Source organism: Rhinoderma darwinii, chromosome 9, assembly GCF_050947455.1.
Source record: "Rhinoderma darwinii isolate aRhiDar2 chromosome 9, aRhiDar2.hap1, whole genome shotgun sequence".
In the NCBI taxonomy this organism is placed as follows: Eukaryota; Metazoa; Chordata; class Amphibia; order Anura; family Rhinodermatidae; genus Rhinoderma; species Rhinoderma darwinii.
The window spans coordinates 83,324,611-83,342,502 of record NC_134695.1 but is presented as its reverse complement, the minus strand read 5'-3'; the positions used below and the strand labels follow the sequence as shown (position 1 = coordinate 83,342,502).

Here is a 17,892-nt window from a genome sequence, read left to right as displayed (position 1 = left end):
GCCTACCAGATCTATGGTTTTAAAGGGACAATTCCTTTATTTAACCCCTTTGTCCCAACGTTAGTCCGAACAATGGAAAATATGAATAAATCAGCAGACTTGAGAGATATATATATATATAATATAAAATGGCTGCACCTCCCACTTGAATGTACAAATGTTGGTATGTATTGAAGTCTGTATTTGCACCCTCTACTATGATGTAGTGTGAAGATCTGCGGAATTTGCTGGTGCTGTATAAATAAATGGAAATAACAGCCGCTCCTCATCAGCATTCACGTCTCTGACTTCACAGGTCTACAGATATTTAATTGCCTGGAAAACCTCCCAAACCAGAACATGTCGTAGACACTGGTGGTCGGTATAATCAGCGATCACATCACTGACCCCTGCAATCACCCAGGACGGGTGCCGGGCTGCAGTTCTCTCATTACATGTCATTTGTCGCCATCTAGTGGATACAATAGAAAACTGCACATTTAATTAACCAGGACCCCTATCTTTATACTGTAACTTGTGGACCACTAATATTATCAATCTGTCAGAATATTAATAAACTGTTACTAAGTGGCCTAAACGGAGGAAAAGAGCCGCCCGTCCAGTCTCTGCTCATTGTTACATTGCCCCGACTGCACTGGGAAGATTGAGTGATTAGTGTTTAGGGGCAACCTGATGAAGTGAGGAGGGGTAGGGGCCATTCAGATGTTGTGTTGAGGTGCAGGTAAAACCACATTTAAAAACCCCATCCGAAAACCACATGCGTTTTTTTTTTACCGCCTTTAATGCATTTTTCAATGCGGTTGCGGTAAAAAAAATACAATCACATTGAAAAATGCACCAAATCGCGGTAAAAAACACATGCGTTTTCTGGATACAGTTTTTACCTCACGGTAACGTCTGAATGGAACCGTAGGGTGCCCAAAAAACTGATTATTTTAGGAGAGAGGTTTGCCGATCTTCTGGGCGATCACAGAGTGAGAATTATATAGTTGTAATTGCAGGGTGCCCCAGTGGCACAGAGTATTTCAGAGGAGGAGTGTGCTGATCTGGTGTGAGATTACAAACTGAGCATTTTATAGTGGAAGTGGCAGGGTCCCTTACAGCACAGAGTATTTCAGGAGAAAAGTGTGGGAGGCAGTGACCTGTCCACGTAAGTAATTATGTCATTGGGGATAGAGCTCCATGTGCAAAAAAATAATTAGTTGTAAAATTGAATAAAAGTAAAATTTATTAAAAAGTGGAAAAAAGTTTCCCTGAGCAGTTTGTGATTTCCGTGCGTGACGCGCTCTCCGTTTTTTCACGTGTAGACTTCTGCATTACAATCTACAGCTCAGGGTGATAACTTCCACCCGCTGGCTGGGGATAGATTTTCCCTGGAAGGATCTCAGTCCAGAACCTGAACTTGTCCTCCTTTAGCCTTGAAGACGATTTCTGCTTCAAATTAATCTCCAGATAGCGTTCGTCTGCGCCGTACTGCGGCCATGCGGTCAGACCGGGACTATTGGGGTCCCTGCAGTAAACAATGTGGCATTATTAGTAATGAGGAGATATTAGGCTGGGTTCACACGAGCACGTTACGTCCGTAATGGACGGAACCTATTTCGGCTACAAGTCCCGGACCGAACACAGTGCAGGGAGCCGGGCTCCTAGCATCATAGTTATGTACGACGCTAGGAGTCCCTGCCTCTCCATGGAACTACTGTGCCGTACTGAAAACATGATTACAGTACGGGACAGTTGTCCTGCAGCGAGGCAGGGACTCCTAGCGTTGTACATAACTATGATGCTAGGAGCCCGGCTCCCTGCACTGTGTTCGGTCCGGGACTTGCGGTCGAAATACGTTCCGTCCATTACGGACGTAACATGCTCGTGTGAACCCAGCCTTAGGGTGACACCAGCGCAGGGAATGCTCCGGCATTCTAGATTAGTGTTAGGGTCTTACCCAGTCCGAGCAAAGTTCGCCCAGTATCTCATAACTGTCCGGGCCAGGACTTTCTCTTCATTGGTTGCATTTCCTCAAAAAAAACAAAAAAACAAGATCACTATTAGGGGGGATTCACACGAACGTGTATTGGGTCCGTGCGGGCCGCGTGGTTTTCACGCGCCACGCACAGACCAATACAAGTCTATGGGGCAGTACAGACAGTCCGTGCTTTTTGCGCAGCGTTTGTCAGCTGCGCAAAAAGCGCGACATGCTCAATATCTCCACGTATTTCGCGCATCACGCACCCATTGAAGTCAATGGGTGCGTGAAAACCACGCAGGTCGCACAGAAGCACTTCCGTGCGAACCGACTGAAACAGCGCACCAGCTGTCAAAAGGATGAATGTAAACAGAAAAGCACCACGTGCTTTTCTGTTTCCAAACATCCAAACGGAGTGTCTTTGAGATGAGCGAACCCGGACAACCGAACCGAACTTCACCGGGTTCGGCCGAACTCGTTTTGGCCGAACCCGGCAAAAAAAATTCCGGTACCCGACGTCAGGAGATAGTCACTGTCCAGGGTGCTGAAAGAGTTAAACTGTTTCAGCACCCTGGACAGTGACTTCCGATCCCAATATACATGAACCTGTAGGAAAAAAAACGAAGTTCTGACTTACCGATAACTCCCGGCTTCTTCCTCCAGTCTGACCTCCCGGGATGACAATTCAGTCCAAGTGACAGCTCCAGCAAATCACAGGCCAAGCACAGGCTGCAGCGGTCACATGGACTGCGGCGTCATCCAGGGAGGTGGGGCCCGATGTCAAGAGAGGCGCGTCACCAAGGACGCGTCACCAAGGCAACAGCCGGGAGGGAAGTTCTCGGTAAGTACGAACTTTTTCTTTTTTTTTCACAGGTTTCTCGATATTGTGTTCGGCATTCACTGTCGAGGGTGCTGAAAGAGTTACTGCCGATCAGTTAGCTCTTTCAGCACCTTGGACAGTGACGGGCGACGACTAGCCTCATCTCTATGATGGCGGCTGCGCGAAAATCACGCAGCCGCGCATCATACACGGATGACACACGCAGCTGTCAAGTGGTTTTTGCGCGCGCAAAACGCCGCGTTGTTTGCGCGCGCAAAAACGCAACGTTTATCTGAATCTGCCCTTAGTGACAAAGATACAGACATGCGGCGGAGAACCTGCACAGACCTCTCACAGCTGAGTTTTGTTACAATTGTATACAATCAACTGTGAGCTGAACACATCAGCAGCACAATTCTATCTCTCTCCAGTCCTGAAGGTCTGTTACAATGTATCAGTGCAGGTAACATGTATCAGCTGGAGAGTGTTTTCCTTCTCCTACAGCTTTGAATGAAGTCCTGTCTGACAATCTGCTTAATATGGACATATTAGACAACCTAAATACAGACCATAGCGGAACAGAAACCCCCGACACAATGCAATATACACAATATTGTACGAAAGTAGAAAATCTTTATTAGATCGAATAGACAATGATACAATGCAGAATAAAAAATGGACTATAAACGAAGAAAGAACAGATAAAATAGACCAATGGCCTACAGAGAACAAGTGACACGCTGCAGCGTCTTAATGGGTTACATTTGGATGACGCCATGTTTCTTGTGACATGCGATGTAGAGTCCCTTTATACGTCTATATGCCACGACCACGGAGTAACAGCGTCTAGATATTTTTTGCACATGACCAACCATGATCCGGATCTTATTGAATTTGTTTTGAGTCTTTTGCATTTTGCTCTTACACATAACTATTTCACGTTCAAGGATCGCCTTTTCCTACAGCTCCAGGGAACAGCAATGGGGGTTACTTGTGCGCCCTCTTATGCCAATTTGTTCCTGGTTCTGTGGGAGAGGGACATTGTTCAACATATTCTGGGTCATGATGCGGTACTCCTGTGGTCGAGGTATATAGACGATATTCTATTCATCTGGCAGGGCTCCGCATCCCAATTAGATTCTTTTTTGGCCTTCCTCAATGTTAACAACTTTAATATCAAACTTACGTGGAAATATAGTAAAACCTGTGTTGAATTTCTGGACATTCTGGCTATGAATGATGACGAGGGGTCTATTACTACCGATATTTTCAGGAAGAAAATTGCGACCAATGCCCTGCTTCACGCCACTTCCGCACACTATCCTAAACTTAAGAAGGCTATACCTGTGGGCTAATTTTTGAGGGCGAGGCGTATCTGCTCCAGTGATAGCAATTTTGAGCGTCAAGCATTAGATATGACAGCTAGGTTCCGTAATCGTGGTTACAGCCAGAGAGATGTCCGAACTGGCTATTTACGAGCGAAACGTTCTATTCGTGATGGACTATTGGTAAGTAAGATCAAAAAGAGAAATCATTTTGAACAAAAAGTGAGGTTTATAACAACATTTAATCCTCCGCAGTATTCTACAGAAACACTGGAGTGTTCTACTTACTGATTGTGATTTGGCAAGGGTTCTACCTCACTATCCCTCCATTACTTGGAGAAGATCTAAAAACTTAAGAGACCTTTTAACATCTAGCCATTACGTTCCCAGCCTTTCTAAGAATCCTTTTGGTAGTCGTGGCCCCCCTTGGGGGTCCTTCAACTGTGGCAATTGTGCAGCTTGCAAATACATCTCACGAGTTTTTAACTTCGATAGCTCTGATAGGAGGAAGGAGTTTAAGATAGTGTACAATATCACCTGTAACAGAAGCGGTGGTGTATTTTGCCACTTGCTCTTGCGATCTTATCTACATCGGTATGACGAGCAGACCGCTTAAGGTACGAGTTTTAGAACATGTGAGTAAAATACAATCAGCTGCTAATGCACAGGATGTTGATAAACTTCAGCCTATCCCCCGACATTTCCGCGAGCACCGCTCCTGTAATCCTAAAAGCTTTAAAGTACGTGGGATTGACAGAATCCTTTTGGGTTGGAGAGGAGGTGATGTACGCTCGGCCTTATTGAGGAAAGAGATGAAATGGATCACTCTACTTAAAGAGGCTCTGTCACCACATTATAAGTGCCCTGTCTTCTACATAATGTGATCGGCGCTATAATGTAGGTGACAGCAGTGCTTTTTATTTAAAAAAACGATATGTTTTCACCACCTTATTAGCGATTTTAGACTTTATGCTAATGAGTTGCTTAATGCCCAAGTGGGCGTGTTTTTACTTTAGACCAAGTGGGCGATGTACAGAGGAGTGTATGACGCTGACCAATCAGTGACCAATCAGTGACCAATCAGTGACCAATCAGTGACCAATCATGCAGTTCTCTCCATTCATTTACTCAGCGCATAGGGATCCTGCTAGATCCCTATGTGCGGTCTTATACTAACACATTAACAATACTGAAGTGTTTAGACAGTGAATAGACATTCCACGGGATGTCTCTTCACAATCTCTGCACTTTGTTACTCTGTATGTGGTAGTTGCAGCAGAGGAAGAGTAATCTCGCGAGATTATGCTGTAAATGACAGGTTACAACGAGATCATGCTTCCTCTGCTGTAACTACCACAGACACAGTAACGAAGTGCAGAGATTGTGAATAGACATCCCATGGAATGTCTATTCACTGTCTAAACACTTCAGTATTGTTAATGTGTTAGTATAAGACCGCACATAGGGATCTAAAAGGATCCCTATGCGTTGCCTAAATGAATGGAGAGAAGTGTATGACGCTGATTGGTCGCTGATTGGTCAGCGTCATACACTCCTCTGTACAACGCCCACTTGGTCTAAAGTAAAAACACGCCCATTTGAGCATTAAGCAACTCATTAGCATAAAGCTAAAATCGCTAATAAAGTGGTGAAAACATATTGTTTTTTTAAATAAAAATCACTGCTGTCACCTACATTACAGCGCCCATCTCCTTATGTAGGAGACAGGGCACTTATAATGTGGTGACAGAGCCTCTTTAACACAGTGGCACCTTTCGGTTTGAATGAAGCCACTAGTTTCAAACCCTTTTTATTAGTTTCCAACTTGCGTGAATTTTATGCATCTAGGGTTTTTTTTCTTGTTTTTTTATTCATGTTTTCTATATTGTGGTACATGGGACATGCCTCTTTGGTGGAGAAGGAGGAGCTATTGGTTCACAATCAATTTGAATATTGAATTGAACGACTTCTGAGATGGATTCATTTGAAGATTTTTGTTTATATATATTTTTATTTTACTTTATTTTTTATTTTATAATTTTTTTAATATTTATTTTTATTATTATTATTATCATTATGTTTATTTTTATTCATTAATTTTCATTATATTTGTCATTATTATTATTTTTTACTTAATATTTTTGTTTATTATTTTTTATTATTACTATCTTTTCATTCTACCACTATATATATATCTCATTTTATTTATTTATTATTGATTATGTATTTATTATATTTTTCAGATCACAATTTATTTCTTTTTTTATATTTCATATTTTTCATTTTCATTTGATTAGCATTATTCATGATTTACATGATTGTTTTTTTCACTATGACGTTATGTAATGTACACACTTTTTATTACATATATTTTTATATGTTCTTAATAATAATACAGGTTTATTGTCACTATTTATTTTGTCTATATAATCATGATTAAATGTATTGAGCACTTTTTGTTGTCACTTTTTATTTTATTTTTTATTATTTTTCACTTTCATTCATTTTTTGGCACGTTTTATTCATTTCATTAGATGATTGGCACTTTTTATATTTATTATTATATCTATGTATCCTGAGGACGCCGATCTGTTTGGCGAAACGCGCGTCGAGGCGGTCTTCAGTCCCTGGTTCACGGGTCCCACTCCCCACAATGACTCACGGTATGTGCTGATTCAACACTCATGTTGTTTTGGTTTGGATTGCTTTTACCTTTTTGGATGCATTATCCCCAGACTTTGTGTCATAGCTGGCACTTGTTCTATTCCTTCCATCCCTGGCATATTTACTGCAGTACATACATTTCAGCATATTTTACATTGTGTTTTATGTATGTTTTATTGTGGGTTATTGAGTGCATGCCGTTTTCCCAGGTGATTGTCTCTGTAGGCCATTGGTCTATTTCATAGGACCACTCTGTTCTTTCTTCGTTTATAGTCCATTTTTTATTCTGCATTGTATCATTGTCTATTCTATCTAATAAAGATTTTCTACTTTCGTACAATATTGTGTATATTGCATTGTGTCGGGGGTTTCTGTTCCCCTATGGTCCCTGTTTAGGTTTTCTACTAAGTATTTTTGGGGACCCCTTTTATGCCAATTGTTTGGTTGGAGGTTTTTATAATTTGTTCATTTAATATGGACATATTGCCTAGCAACCACACTTTTTAATGAAGCACATCCCTAGCAACCAGTTTGTCTCAGAATACCCAGGTATCGAAGAGGATAATAGTTCTGAATTAAGGGCAGAGAAGGGGTAAAACACTGGTCAGGACCTTGACAATAACTCTATGTAACGCCTTTAGGGCATTTTTTCTTGTCATTGACTCACCAGCATATACAATACCGTCCCTCAGGAAGGGTCCCCCAAACACAAAGATGATCTCGTCACCGTGATCGGCCCTCACAAAGTTCGGTCTCACATGAGCCAGCAGGGTTGGTGGGTGCTGGTACTCATACAAGTAGACAGGGAGCCCCATATCTAACGAGTGATAAGAAGACAAACACTTAACTGTTGACATCATGACAATTAATGATCCTGCGGTGTTACATTGTGTTATGTATAACCTTGGGGAGGGAGGGCAGAATACACTGGCACAGCAGCACAGGTAGAAGCAATAATTGTGCAAGATGGCACTGTGCCCGCAGCTGATGTTATCAAGGTCAAAGTTAGTGTCCCGAGACTGGTGGCATTACTGTGCCCACACCTCGGAGGTCTAGGACCGGGGGCCGGCATTTAGATGGGCAAAATGTGGTGGAAATAGTAACTAACCAATAGAGTGACGCCGGCTTCTGCGGCCATGTGTAAACAATATGTATACTGTCCACAGGGGCATCACATGACTGGCACTGTATGTTTTTGGACATTATGGATTACGGGGGCCCAGGGCATCATTTTTAAGAACATATTAGTAAGTTATGAAAAACTACAACTCCCAGCGTGTTCTGACAGCCAATACCTCCTATGTCAATGTAAAAAAAAACCACATGATCTCTGCTGTGATTGGGTCGTACCTCGATGGTATTTTGCGATCTTTATAGCCGGTATAACAAACATTACATCACCGCACAAATCCAAGAACCGATTGCGAATCTCCACCGGATCAACTGCGTCACCAAGATACTCGTCAATGACGAAAGGAATGGCCTCAGGACTCAGACCCTATAAAATTGACATTAAAGGGGTATTCCCATATTAGAATGTTATGTCACAGCACTAGGATATACCCTAACATTATCAGTGGGGGGGCTGACCTCTGGGACCCCTCCGATCCAAAGACCAAAGGGACAGAGTGCCGTCCTCTGTGCAGCACTTACTTCTAATGAGTCCCATTTGTTGGAACCCATTGACCAGTAGGTGATGTCATATTCTAGCCATATCACTTACTATGGGGGGAGAACCCCTTTAAGCACAATAAACAGAAATAATTTTCTATAGAAAACAAATTCGATAATAAGAGAGAGAACATACATGAGACGAGCTCATCTTATCTCACCAGTATAGGACATTTTTGGATCGCTGACATCACGTCCTCCCGGTTCATTCTTTGCGTTATCCCCGTTATGTTAAATAGCTGAATACAACAATAGTAATAATAATAATAATATTATGTTGGATATAATTTATTACAAAGTAATATAAAATCCAGCGTCACTACACCAGACTAAAGATTATCTGAGCTCATACACGCCCCTGTTTTCTGTTCAGTACTTCACTTATTGTAGCAGAAGTTTGTTCTCCAGCAGCGCTCCAAAGCCATTGTCAGCCATTTTGGAAGATATGGAAAGCTGTCTTTGTCACTTGGTCAGTCACCTGCTTACTACTATACACAGACACTACGGTGTTTTTTCTTGCCCTTCTCCTCTGTCTATGTCTGTCAATGTTGCGTATGCTCTGGAGCATAAAAAGTAATCATGGGGCCCTACAGACTTGGATTGGGGCCCCACTCGACCATGACCACCTCCCCTTGGTCTGATAGCAATCTGCATTCAATTTTACATTGTCCCCTTAGCTAATGGGCCTAATCGTTACTGCTATGACTGCCAGCTTGAAAATAGCACCCATATGCTTTTTACTCCCCTGGTTGCTTGGATTAATGCAGTGGACAGCGCTCCTAGCATAGGAACAGCCACATAACAGCCCACATGCATTCTGTGAGCTAGCAAAGCAAATTTCTCCTTTTAGTTTCCAATGGATGTGGCAATCAGGAATAAAACAGCTATAATGTGGTGCAATATGTAGAGTATACAAAGTAGGTCTTATACTGTTGACTAGAATACATTGCAGACATCCTTCATTATGATAAGGGCCTGATAATCGTGTGATGTGGATCAGATTTTCTAGTTTGCTGTGGAAGTGTTGAGGTGAAGCAGAAATACACACAATAGCAATTAGAGAATAGCCCTTAAAGGGGACAAAGAGAACCCCTTGTTAAAATGAAGCTAGTACAGCGATCAACTGATTGCCGTGGGTCCGCCTCCTCTGACCCCCGGAGATCAGCTGTAATCGCTGCAGAAAGCCACGTTTAGGCACACATTACCCCTGTATTGCAGGAGCAGCTCTCTGTTCAGGCACAGAGAATGGGGTCCCAGGTGGGGGAACCCCTCTATGAGGTCTAGAGGATCTAATAGGGAATATGGGCAGTCCGGAGAGAACCCCTTTAAAGAGGAATTCCATCTTAAATGAGAAATTTGCCATATATTAGTAAATCAAAGGTTTCAGCAGCTGCCAAAGTTTGATAATTATGTTTTCTGTTTGATATTTTTTATTTATTTTTTTTACAGGGAAATTGGCATTTTTCTGATTTGTTGCCCTTTATGCAAAAGTGATAACATGACGTGCGGCCATATTGTTTATCACTTTTTAATTAATTGCTCAGAAACAGATGATCTACTGTCATTTTGTCAGCAGGTTCAGTCAATCACAATGTGAACATCAACTTCTAAAAATAATTGAGAAGTGACAACCAATATGGCCGCACGTTGTGTTATAAGTTTTGCAAAAATGGCAACAAAAGAGAAAATTTACAATTTCTGTAACACAAAAATGACAATTACAAAACTTTGGTTGCTGCTGTAACTTACATTTTTGTGTTTTGTGTAGAAATCCTCTTACAGCTGGCCATAGGCGTACAGTACATCTGAATTTCTGCCTATAAATAACAAACCTTCAAAAATATTTTGCCAAAATGCAGATTATTCCTTGATAAAACCCGAGATGCCGTAACAGGGGGAGCGCTGTTATTATTTAAGAGCTTCGCACCTACCATTGGAACTAACCAGCCGAACTCCTGCTCATTCACCCCAAGAAGAATCGGGACCTTGTTGCTTTCCTTGTTAGTTAACATCTTCTCTACTGGTTTAGGTAGAAAAACTCCGTCCACGCAGGCAGGAAGAGGCAGCACGCCCTGCGGAGACAGGCGGCACATGAGAAGGACAGAGCAATGACCTGGTCATACACAGAAGGCAACCACATATCGCTGATGGATCAGTGGGTAAGTGCACCCAGAGCTGCGACAAATAGTCAGTGGTGATGTGATCGCATGCTATATAGAAGAATATCTTACACTACACAAATTATAGGTGGTAACTAAGCAGTGATGAGTGAATTTATTGTCCAGTACTAATTGTATCAAATAGATTCATGATTCACCCGCCATAAGAATCCACTGGACAAAGGTTTGATGTTTTTGGGGATTTGTTGCTGCCACAGATGCCCTATGAATTGCCTGCCCCGGACGCCCCATCCGTGGTCTGCCCCGGACGCCCCATCCGTGGTCTGCCCCGGACGGCCCATCCGTGGTCTGCCCCGGACGGCCCATCCGTGGTCTGCCCCGGACGGCCCATCCGTGGTCTGCCCCGGACGGCCCATCCGTGGTCTGCCCCGGACGGCCCATCCGTGGTCTGCCCCGGACGGCCCATCCGTGGTCTGCCCCGGACGGCCCATCCGTGGTCTGCCCCGGACGGCCCATCCGTGGTCTGCCCCGGACGGCCCATCCGTGGTCTGCCCCGGACGGCCCATCCGTGGTCTGCCGCGGACGCCCCATCCTTGGTCTGCCCGGACGCCCCATCCGATTCCCCCGGACGCCACATCCGTGGTCTGCCCCGGACACCCCATCTGATTCCCCCGGATGCCCCATCCGTGGTCTGCCCCAGGCGCCCCATCCATTATATTGCCTGCCACAAATGCCCCATACATTGTCTGCCACAGATGCCCCATACATTGCCAGAAACAGATGCCCCATACACTAACACAGATGTAATATACATTGTCTGCCACAAATTCCCCCATAGGTTGCCTGCCAAAGACACCCCAATACATTGCCTTAAACAGATGGCTCATACTTTGTCTGCCCCAAATGCCCTCACACACTGCCTACCACAGATGCCCCATACGTTGCATGCCAGAACTACCTCTACACATGGCCTGCCATAGATGCCCACCTTCCGCCAATCTAAGAATTAAATAGAAAAACGTAGCAGGAATTCTTCTGTGTAAAGACTGAAGACGTTGGGCTTTACTGACCCTGGAAGAAAAATGTCTGTGATATTCAAAAAGTAGTGAATCCAGCAGAATCAATTCTATTGTAACACATGGAAGTGGCCTCAGAGGGGGCAACACTCACCAAGAGGAAAATGTAAGAGAAATGGAGCAATTTATGTTATTTGGATACTAAAATTGGCAATGGAGCCGAGGCCTGAAGTTTCCCAGGGACTGATACTACTGTAGGGTGACACAAGACCTACCATTACTTTGGCAATAGACACAAGTTCCTCCTCTGATTTGTTCTTCAGACAGTTGGCAATGGAGGCCACATCACAGCCCGATATCTCCGCTACTAACTGAGGAGCAAAACAAGTATCACATATATTCATTGCAGGATTGCTTGTTGGTGTTGTGTGATTGTCTCTCATTCCCTCTGCAATTGGGGGTGCATAGGCTGCAATTGCCACTAGCTATTGCCCCCTACCCCCTCCATCTCTCATGATAATGCCACCCTGGCACCGCCGTCATCTCAAACAGGATTAGCTCAACAATAGGAGATGGTCTGGAAAAAAGTCCAACATGGCTGATCCCCCCCCCCCCCTCCCGAGAATGAATAGCGGGTGGAGTAGAATTCCATCTAGATTATTATACCTACATTTCGGTAGTAGACGAGATCTTCAGACTTGCTGACCACCAAGCTTGGCATTGTTACAGTTCCGCTTTCAGCGATGGCGCGGTGGAACAGGCCTTTGGATAAGGGTGAGAGCACCTAGCAGAGGATACAAGTTGGATCATTAACGCTTGGATTGGGCACATTCACTACTATTTATTTTTTTCATTATTATTTTTCGTTTTCAAACATTGTTCTGTATTCTCATCATAGAGGTAAATGACAGAATTGGTCTAGAAGAATTTATCGATTATATTACTTGGCACAGATTAGGTCTCGTTATAAATATAAAGGATAAAATAACACAGCAGCCTGTCAGCGCATATAGGTCCCAGAAGTGACGGGTGCGCTGTATGGATACTCATGTAACACTAGACAGAATTTACCAGAGCGGAGACGCTGACCGCCCCAGCAGATTCACCAAATATAGTGACGGATTGGGGGTCACCACCGAAATCTGCAATGGTTTCCTGTACCCACTGGAGTGCGGCGACTTGGTCCAGAAACCCATAATTACCAGGTAATTGGTCATCTCCGGTGCTGAAATAAACAGAGAAGGTAATTTTACATGACTGGGTGAAAGATTGTACACAAGGCCAGGTCCGTATTTAGAGTTTGTGCTGCCCTAGGCACTTTTAGGGTTGACGCCCCCGATAACGCAGATTTTCCGCTGCAAAAATCGCAACATGTGCTAATTGTTGCGGGTTTTACCTTCCCATTGAATTCAATAGGGAAAACCTGTAACAGAAAACCAGCGATTCCACAACATAAATTGACATGCTGCGGATTAAAAAAACGCACCGCAGGTCAATTTATGAACGTCTTTTTCGGTGGGTTATTTACGCAGCGTGTGGATGAAGTTTGTTCAAATATTGTCCACTCTACTGCTACTGTATTATGCTGTGGATTTTTCGCAATGAAATCTGTTGTGTAAAGTCCGCTGTGTTTACGCTATGTGTGAACATACCCTAAGAGAAATGCTCAGCGATACCCCATTAACATTCCCTCCCCTGCCCCCCACATGAACACTGGGGCCCATTTCCCCTAGAAAAAAAAAACACCCCTGCAGAGGCAAGAAACGCACTGCCGGTTACCTCAGTACATTATCCTACTTTTAAAAGTATACCAATGAACGGAGGTAACCTGGAACCATCTGATGTAAACTACCTAAGTATGCCCTAACAACCGGAAATATGGTCAGACAGCCCTGGGGTCCTTCAATGGACCCCGGGCTGTCTGGCCATATATGGTATGTCCCTTAGTCGTGTCACAGGAATTTCCTGTGACGCAATCCAATGGGCATCCCCCTTTGCATTTTCCCCTGGAATGTTGCGGTGGCAGTCAGTCATTACATTATTTATCCTGTACTGATCCTGAGTTATATCCTGTATTATACTCCAGAGCTGCACTAACTATTCTGCTGATGGAGTCACTTCTATACATTAAATTTCTTAACCTGTACTGATCCTAAGGCCAGATTCACACGAGCGTGTTCGGCCCGTGATATACAGTCCGTATGTCAGCTGCATTTCCCAGACCGAACAGACTGCAGGGAGCCGGGCTCCTAGCATCATAGTTATCTATGACGCTAGGTGCCGCTGCCTCTTGGCGGAACTACTGTCCCGTACTGAAAACATGATTACAGTACGGGAGTTCCCGCAGCGAGGCAGTGACACCTATCGTCATAGATAACTATGATGTAAGGAGCCCAGCTCCCTACAGTGTGTTCGATCCGGAAAATGCGGCTGACATACGGACTGTATATCATGGACCGTACATGCTCATGTGAATCCGGCCTAAGTTACATCCTGTATTATACTCCAGAGCAGCACTCACTATTCAGCTGGTGGAATCACTGTGTACATACATTACATTACTTATCCTGTAGTGATCCTGAGTTATATCCTGTATTATACTCCAAAGCTGCACTCACTATTCTGCTGGTGGAATCACTGTGTACATACATTACATTACTTACCCTGTACTGATCCTGAGTTATATCCTGTATTATACTCCAGAGCTGCACTCACTATTCTGCTGGTGGAGTCACTGTGTACATACATTACATTACTTATCCTGTACGGATCCTGAGTTATATCCTGTATTATACTCCAGAGCTGCACTCACTATTCTGCTGGTGGAGTCACTGTGTACATACATTACATTACTTATCCTGTACTGGTCGTGAGTTACATCCTGTATTATCTCCAGAGCTGCACACACTAATGAACAAACGTGAACATGCCTAGAAAGGATTCAAAATATCTTTACCTGAAGAATCCCAGGAGCCCCAGCCTGTACTGTATGGACACAACCACTACGTTCTCATAGGCGCTAAGTGCGGAGCCATCATATATGCTGGCCAACTCGAACAGCAACCCACCGCCATGTATAAAAAACATGACCTGGAGGAAATGGGAACATATTAAAATTTATTGGAGTAGCCATTATTCTTAAAGGACCACCACATCATCAGCATTGTAGTCAGCATTTCATACACGTTACACGGCGCAGTTGATATCACTCAGAAGCGTGGTTGTAAATGGATCTGGAGATATGTATCATCAAGAGAACAGCGGGCAAACAATGGTCACTGCACTAAATGATACTTCGTTATATATTTATAAGCAAAATAATAGGAGTAACACTTTGTAATACTACAACTCCTAACATGTCCTTTAGCGTCTGCAGCTGTCAGGGCATGCTACTAGTGTCACAAAAGCTGAAGTCCGAAATGTTGCAGATTTACAACACTAATTAAAATAAGTATTAACCTCTGATTTCCGAATACTTACAGGTAATTTTGACTTCTTGTCTCTGTCGGCTGGAGTAAACACATTCAGGTACAGGCAATCTTCTGAGGACTTGGGCATCTTAAAAGGGGTTTGGTAATATTCTCCAATTCCAATCATGATATCTTCCACCTGTAAACACCTGAAGTATACAGAATTAACAATAATCAATATATGGTTTAGTGTCAAGGATCTCGTAAATTTATACAACACTAAAGCAATATCTCACATAGGGGGATACTCAGAAGCTTCTCTAACAGAGCTCCAGGGCTCAGGAGGTTCAGGGTCAGAAAATCTCAGCGATCCAACCGGAGGTTTTGCAAAAGGGACTCCAAAAAAGGCATCAATGGCTCTAGAGGTCTCCTTTACTGGTACAGTAAGGCCACGCAGTTGTCCATATTTTGTGGTTATTAATGGCCTTCCATCATTTTGACCTAGAAACAAAAACCGTTTGAATTCCAGATACTATTAATGCTGACAGGTTTCGTCTTCTGTGCTCAGTGGCATGTCAGTGTTGTAATACTGCCCCCTATGTATAAATATATAACTACTATAATACTGCCTCCTATGTACAAGAATATAACTACTATAATACTGCCCCCTATGTATAAATATATAACTATTATAATACTGCCCTACATACAAGAATATAACTACTGTAATACTGTCCCCTATGTACAAATATATAACTACTATAATACTGCCCTATATACAAGAATATAACAACTATAATACTGCCACCTATATACAGGAATATAACTACTATAATACTGCCCCTATATACAAGAATATAACTAATATAATACAGCTCCTATATACAAGAATATAACTACTATAATACTGCCCCTATATACAAGAATATAACTACTATAATACTGCCCTATATACAAGAATATAACTACTATAATACTGCCCCTATATACAAGAATATAACTACTATAATACTGCTCCTATATACAAGAATATAACTACTATAATACTGCTCCTATATACAAGAATATAACTACTATAATACTGCTCTATACAAGAATATAACTACTATAATACTGCCCCCTAGATACAAGAATATAACTACTATAATACTGCCCCTATATACAAGAATATAACTACTATAATACTGCCCCCTATATACAAGAATATAACTACTATAATACTATCCCCTATTTACAAATATATAACTACTATAATACTGCCCTATATACAAGAATATAACTACTATAATACTGGTCCTATATACAAGAATATAACTACTATAATACTGCTCCTATATACAAGGATATAACTACTATAATACAGCTCCTATATACAAGAACATAACTACTATAATACTGCCCCTATATACAAGAATATAACTACTATAATACTGCTCCTATATACAAGAATATAACTACTATAATACTGCCCCTATATGCAAGAATATAACTGCTATAATACTGCCCCCTATATACAAGAATATAACTACTATAATACTGCCCCTATATGCAAGAATATAACTACTATAATACTGCCCCCTATATACAAGAATATAACTATTATAATACTGCCCCCTATATACAAGAATATAACTACTATAATACTGCCCCTATATACAAGAATATAACTACTATAATACTGCCTCCTATATACAAGAATATAACTACTATAATACTGCCCCTATATACAAGATTATAACTACTATAATACTGCCTCCTATATACAAGAATATAACTACTATAATACTGCTCCTATATACAAGAATATAACTACTATAATACTGCTCCTATATACAAGAATATAACTACTATAATACTGCTCCTATATACAAGAATATAACTACTATAATACTGCCCCTATATACAAGAATATAACTACTATAATACTGCTCCTATATACAAGAATATAACTACTATAATACTGCCTCCTATATACAAGAATATAACTACTATAATACTGCCTGTGAATAAAAAAACCAAGAATGAGATAGAAGTTAGGATAGAAGGAGAACTGAGATTTTTTTCTTCCAGAACATCGAAAATCTAAGTTGTTTATTATTATTCTGAAGAATAAAATAAAAGATTAGAAATTCTTGATTTAGTTGTGGAGATAGTTGGGCTGCATTGTTAATTCCCATAACATCCTGAATTTTAGTATTTTGCAGCTTGGTTCTCACCTGTCCCCAGCGCGGTCAGAATCAGGGGGCTGAGGAGCAGAATGTGCGGCAGTATAATCCCCATGTTCTCCGCTCTGTAGTCACACTTTGGACACTGCTCTTCTATTCCACAGTCTTTACCTGCAGTAGAGGATCTGCGGTCACTGATTATACTAGTTACTATTTAACAAATCACTGTGTAAATGCAGATCTGTTAGTGAGCCGGGTAACTATCTATGAGCCACCAACCCTCCACCATGGCACATGCCCATGCATAATGCAGATCTGAACTAGCTGCCCATCAGATAAGAGTCATTTGTATTCTGGAGTAAAGGTAGCTCGGTCTTCTTTGCCGTCCCCTATTCCCTCCAGGCTTGAAAGTTTCTCAATTCTCAATAAAACTTCTGTAAACCAACACAATATTATGATCAGACCTGCTCACCAAGGGCCTAGACCAGAAATTTCTGGGCCCCATACAGCCAAGGAGTCTGGGGCCCCCCTCACTATTGGGGCAGGCACAAAGTAAAGGGGTGGGAGGTAAGGCAGCGGTGAAAAGCAAACTAGTAGGAGATCTCTCTGGTAGGGCAGGGCAGAGCTAGCTGGTGTGTATCAGGGGGCAAGGTGGAGAGACTAAGTGCCAGGGCTCAGCGGGGGAAGGAGGAGGGGATTTCTGGGAGAACAGAAAGTGTCATGGGTGGCGACACTGGG

At 42.4% G+C, this 17,892-nt stretch overlaps 1 protein-coding gene across 2 annotated transcripts; it reads right to left on the bottom strand.

The window, feature by feature from the left end:
• Positions 1-1,210: 1,210 nt before the first annotated feature.
• LOC142661098 (fatty acyl-CoA hydrolase precursor, medium chain-like) lies at positions 1,211-17,362 on the bottom strand. Of its 2 annotated transcripts, XM_075838356.1 has the most exons (13): positions 17,206-17,337; positions 15,286-15,490; positions 15,060-15,198; positions 14,536-14,669; positions 12,651-12,804; positions 12,250-12,363; positions 11,855-11,950; positions 10,375-10,515; positions 8,605-8,682; positions 8,123-8,270; positions 7,440-7,589; positions 1,943-2,015; positions 1,211-1,510 (listed from the first exon to the last, which is right to left on the bottom strand). In XM_075838356.1, the coding sequence occupies exons 1-13, from the start codon at positions 17,267-17,269 to the stop codon at positions 1,324-1,326; spliced, it is 1,683 nt and encodes a 560-aa protein (XP_075694471.1). In that variant the 5' UTR covers positions 17,270-17,337; the 3' UTR covers positions 1,211-1,323. The 2 variants fall into 2 exon arrangements, with proteins under 2 accessions (XP_075694471.1, XP_075694470.1); XM_075838355.1 differs by lacking the exon at positions 8,605-8,682 and having other exon boundaries at positions 17,206-17,362.
• Between the last annotated feature and the right edge of the window lie 530 nt (positions 17,363-17,892).

Bases quoted from the DNA above. Each gene is read 5' to 3' on its own strand.
- LOC142661098 (XM_075838356.1), bottom strand. From the start codon at position 17,269: ATGGGGATTATACTGCCGCACATTCTGCTCCTCAGCCCCCTGATTCTG. The intron at 14,670-15,059 runs GTAAGTATTCGG...CATTTCCTCCAG, and splicing joins ACAAGAAGTCAAAATTACCT to GTCATGTTTTTTATACATGG. The intron at 12,364-12,650 runs GTAAATTCTGTC...ATCCTCTGCTAG, and splicing joins CGGTCAGCGTCTCCGCTCTG to GTGCTCTCACCCTTATCCAA.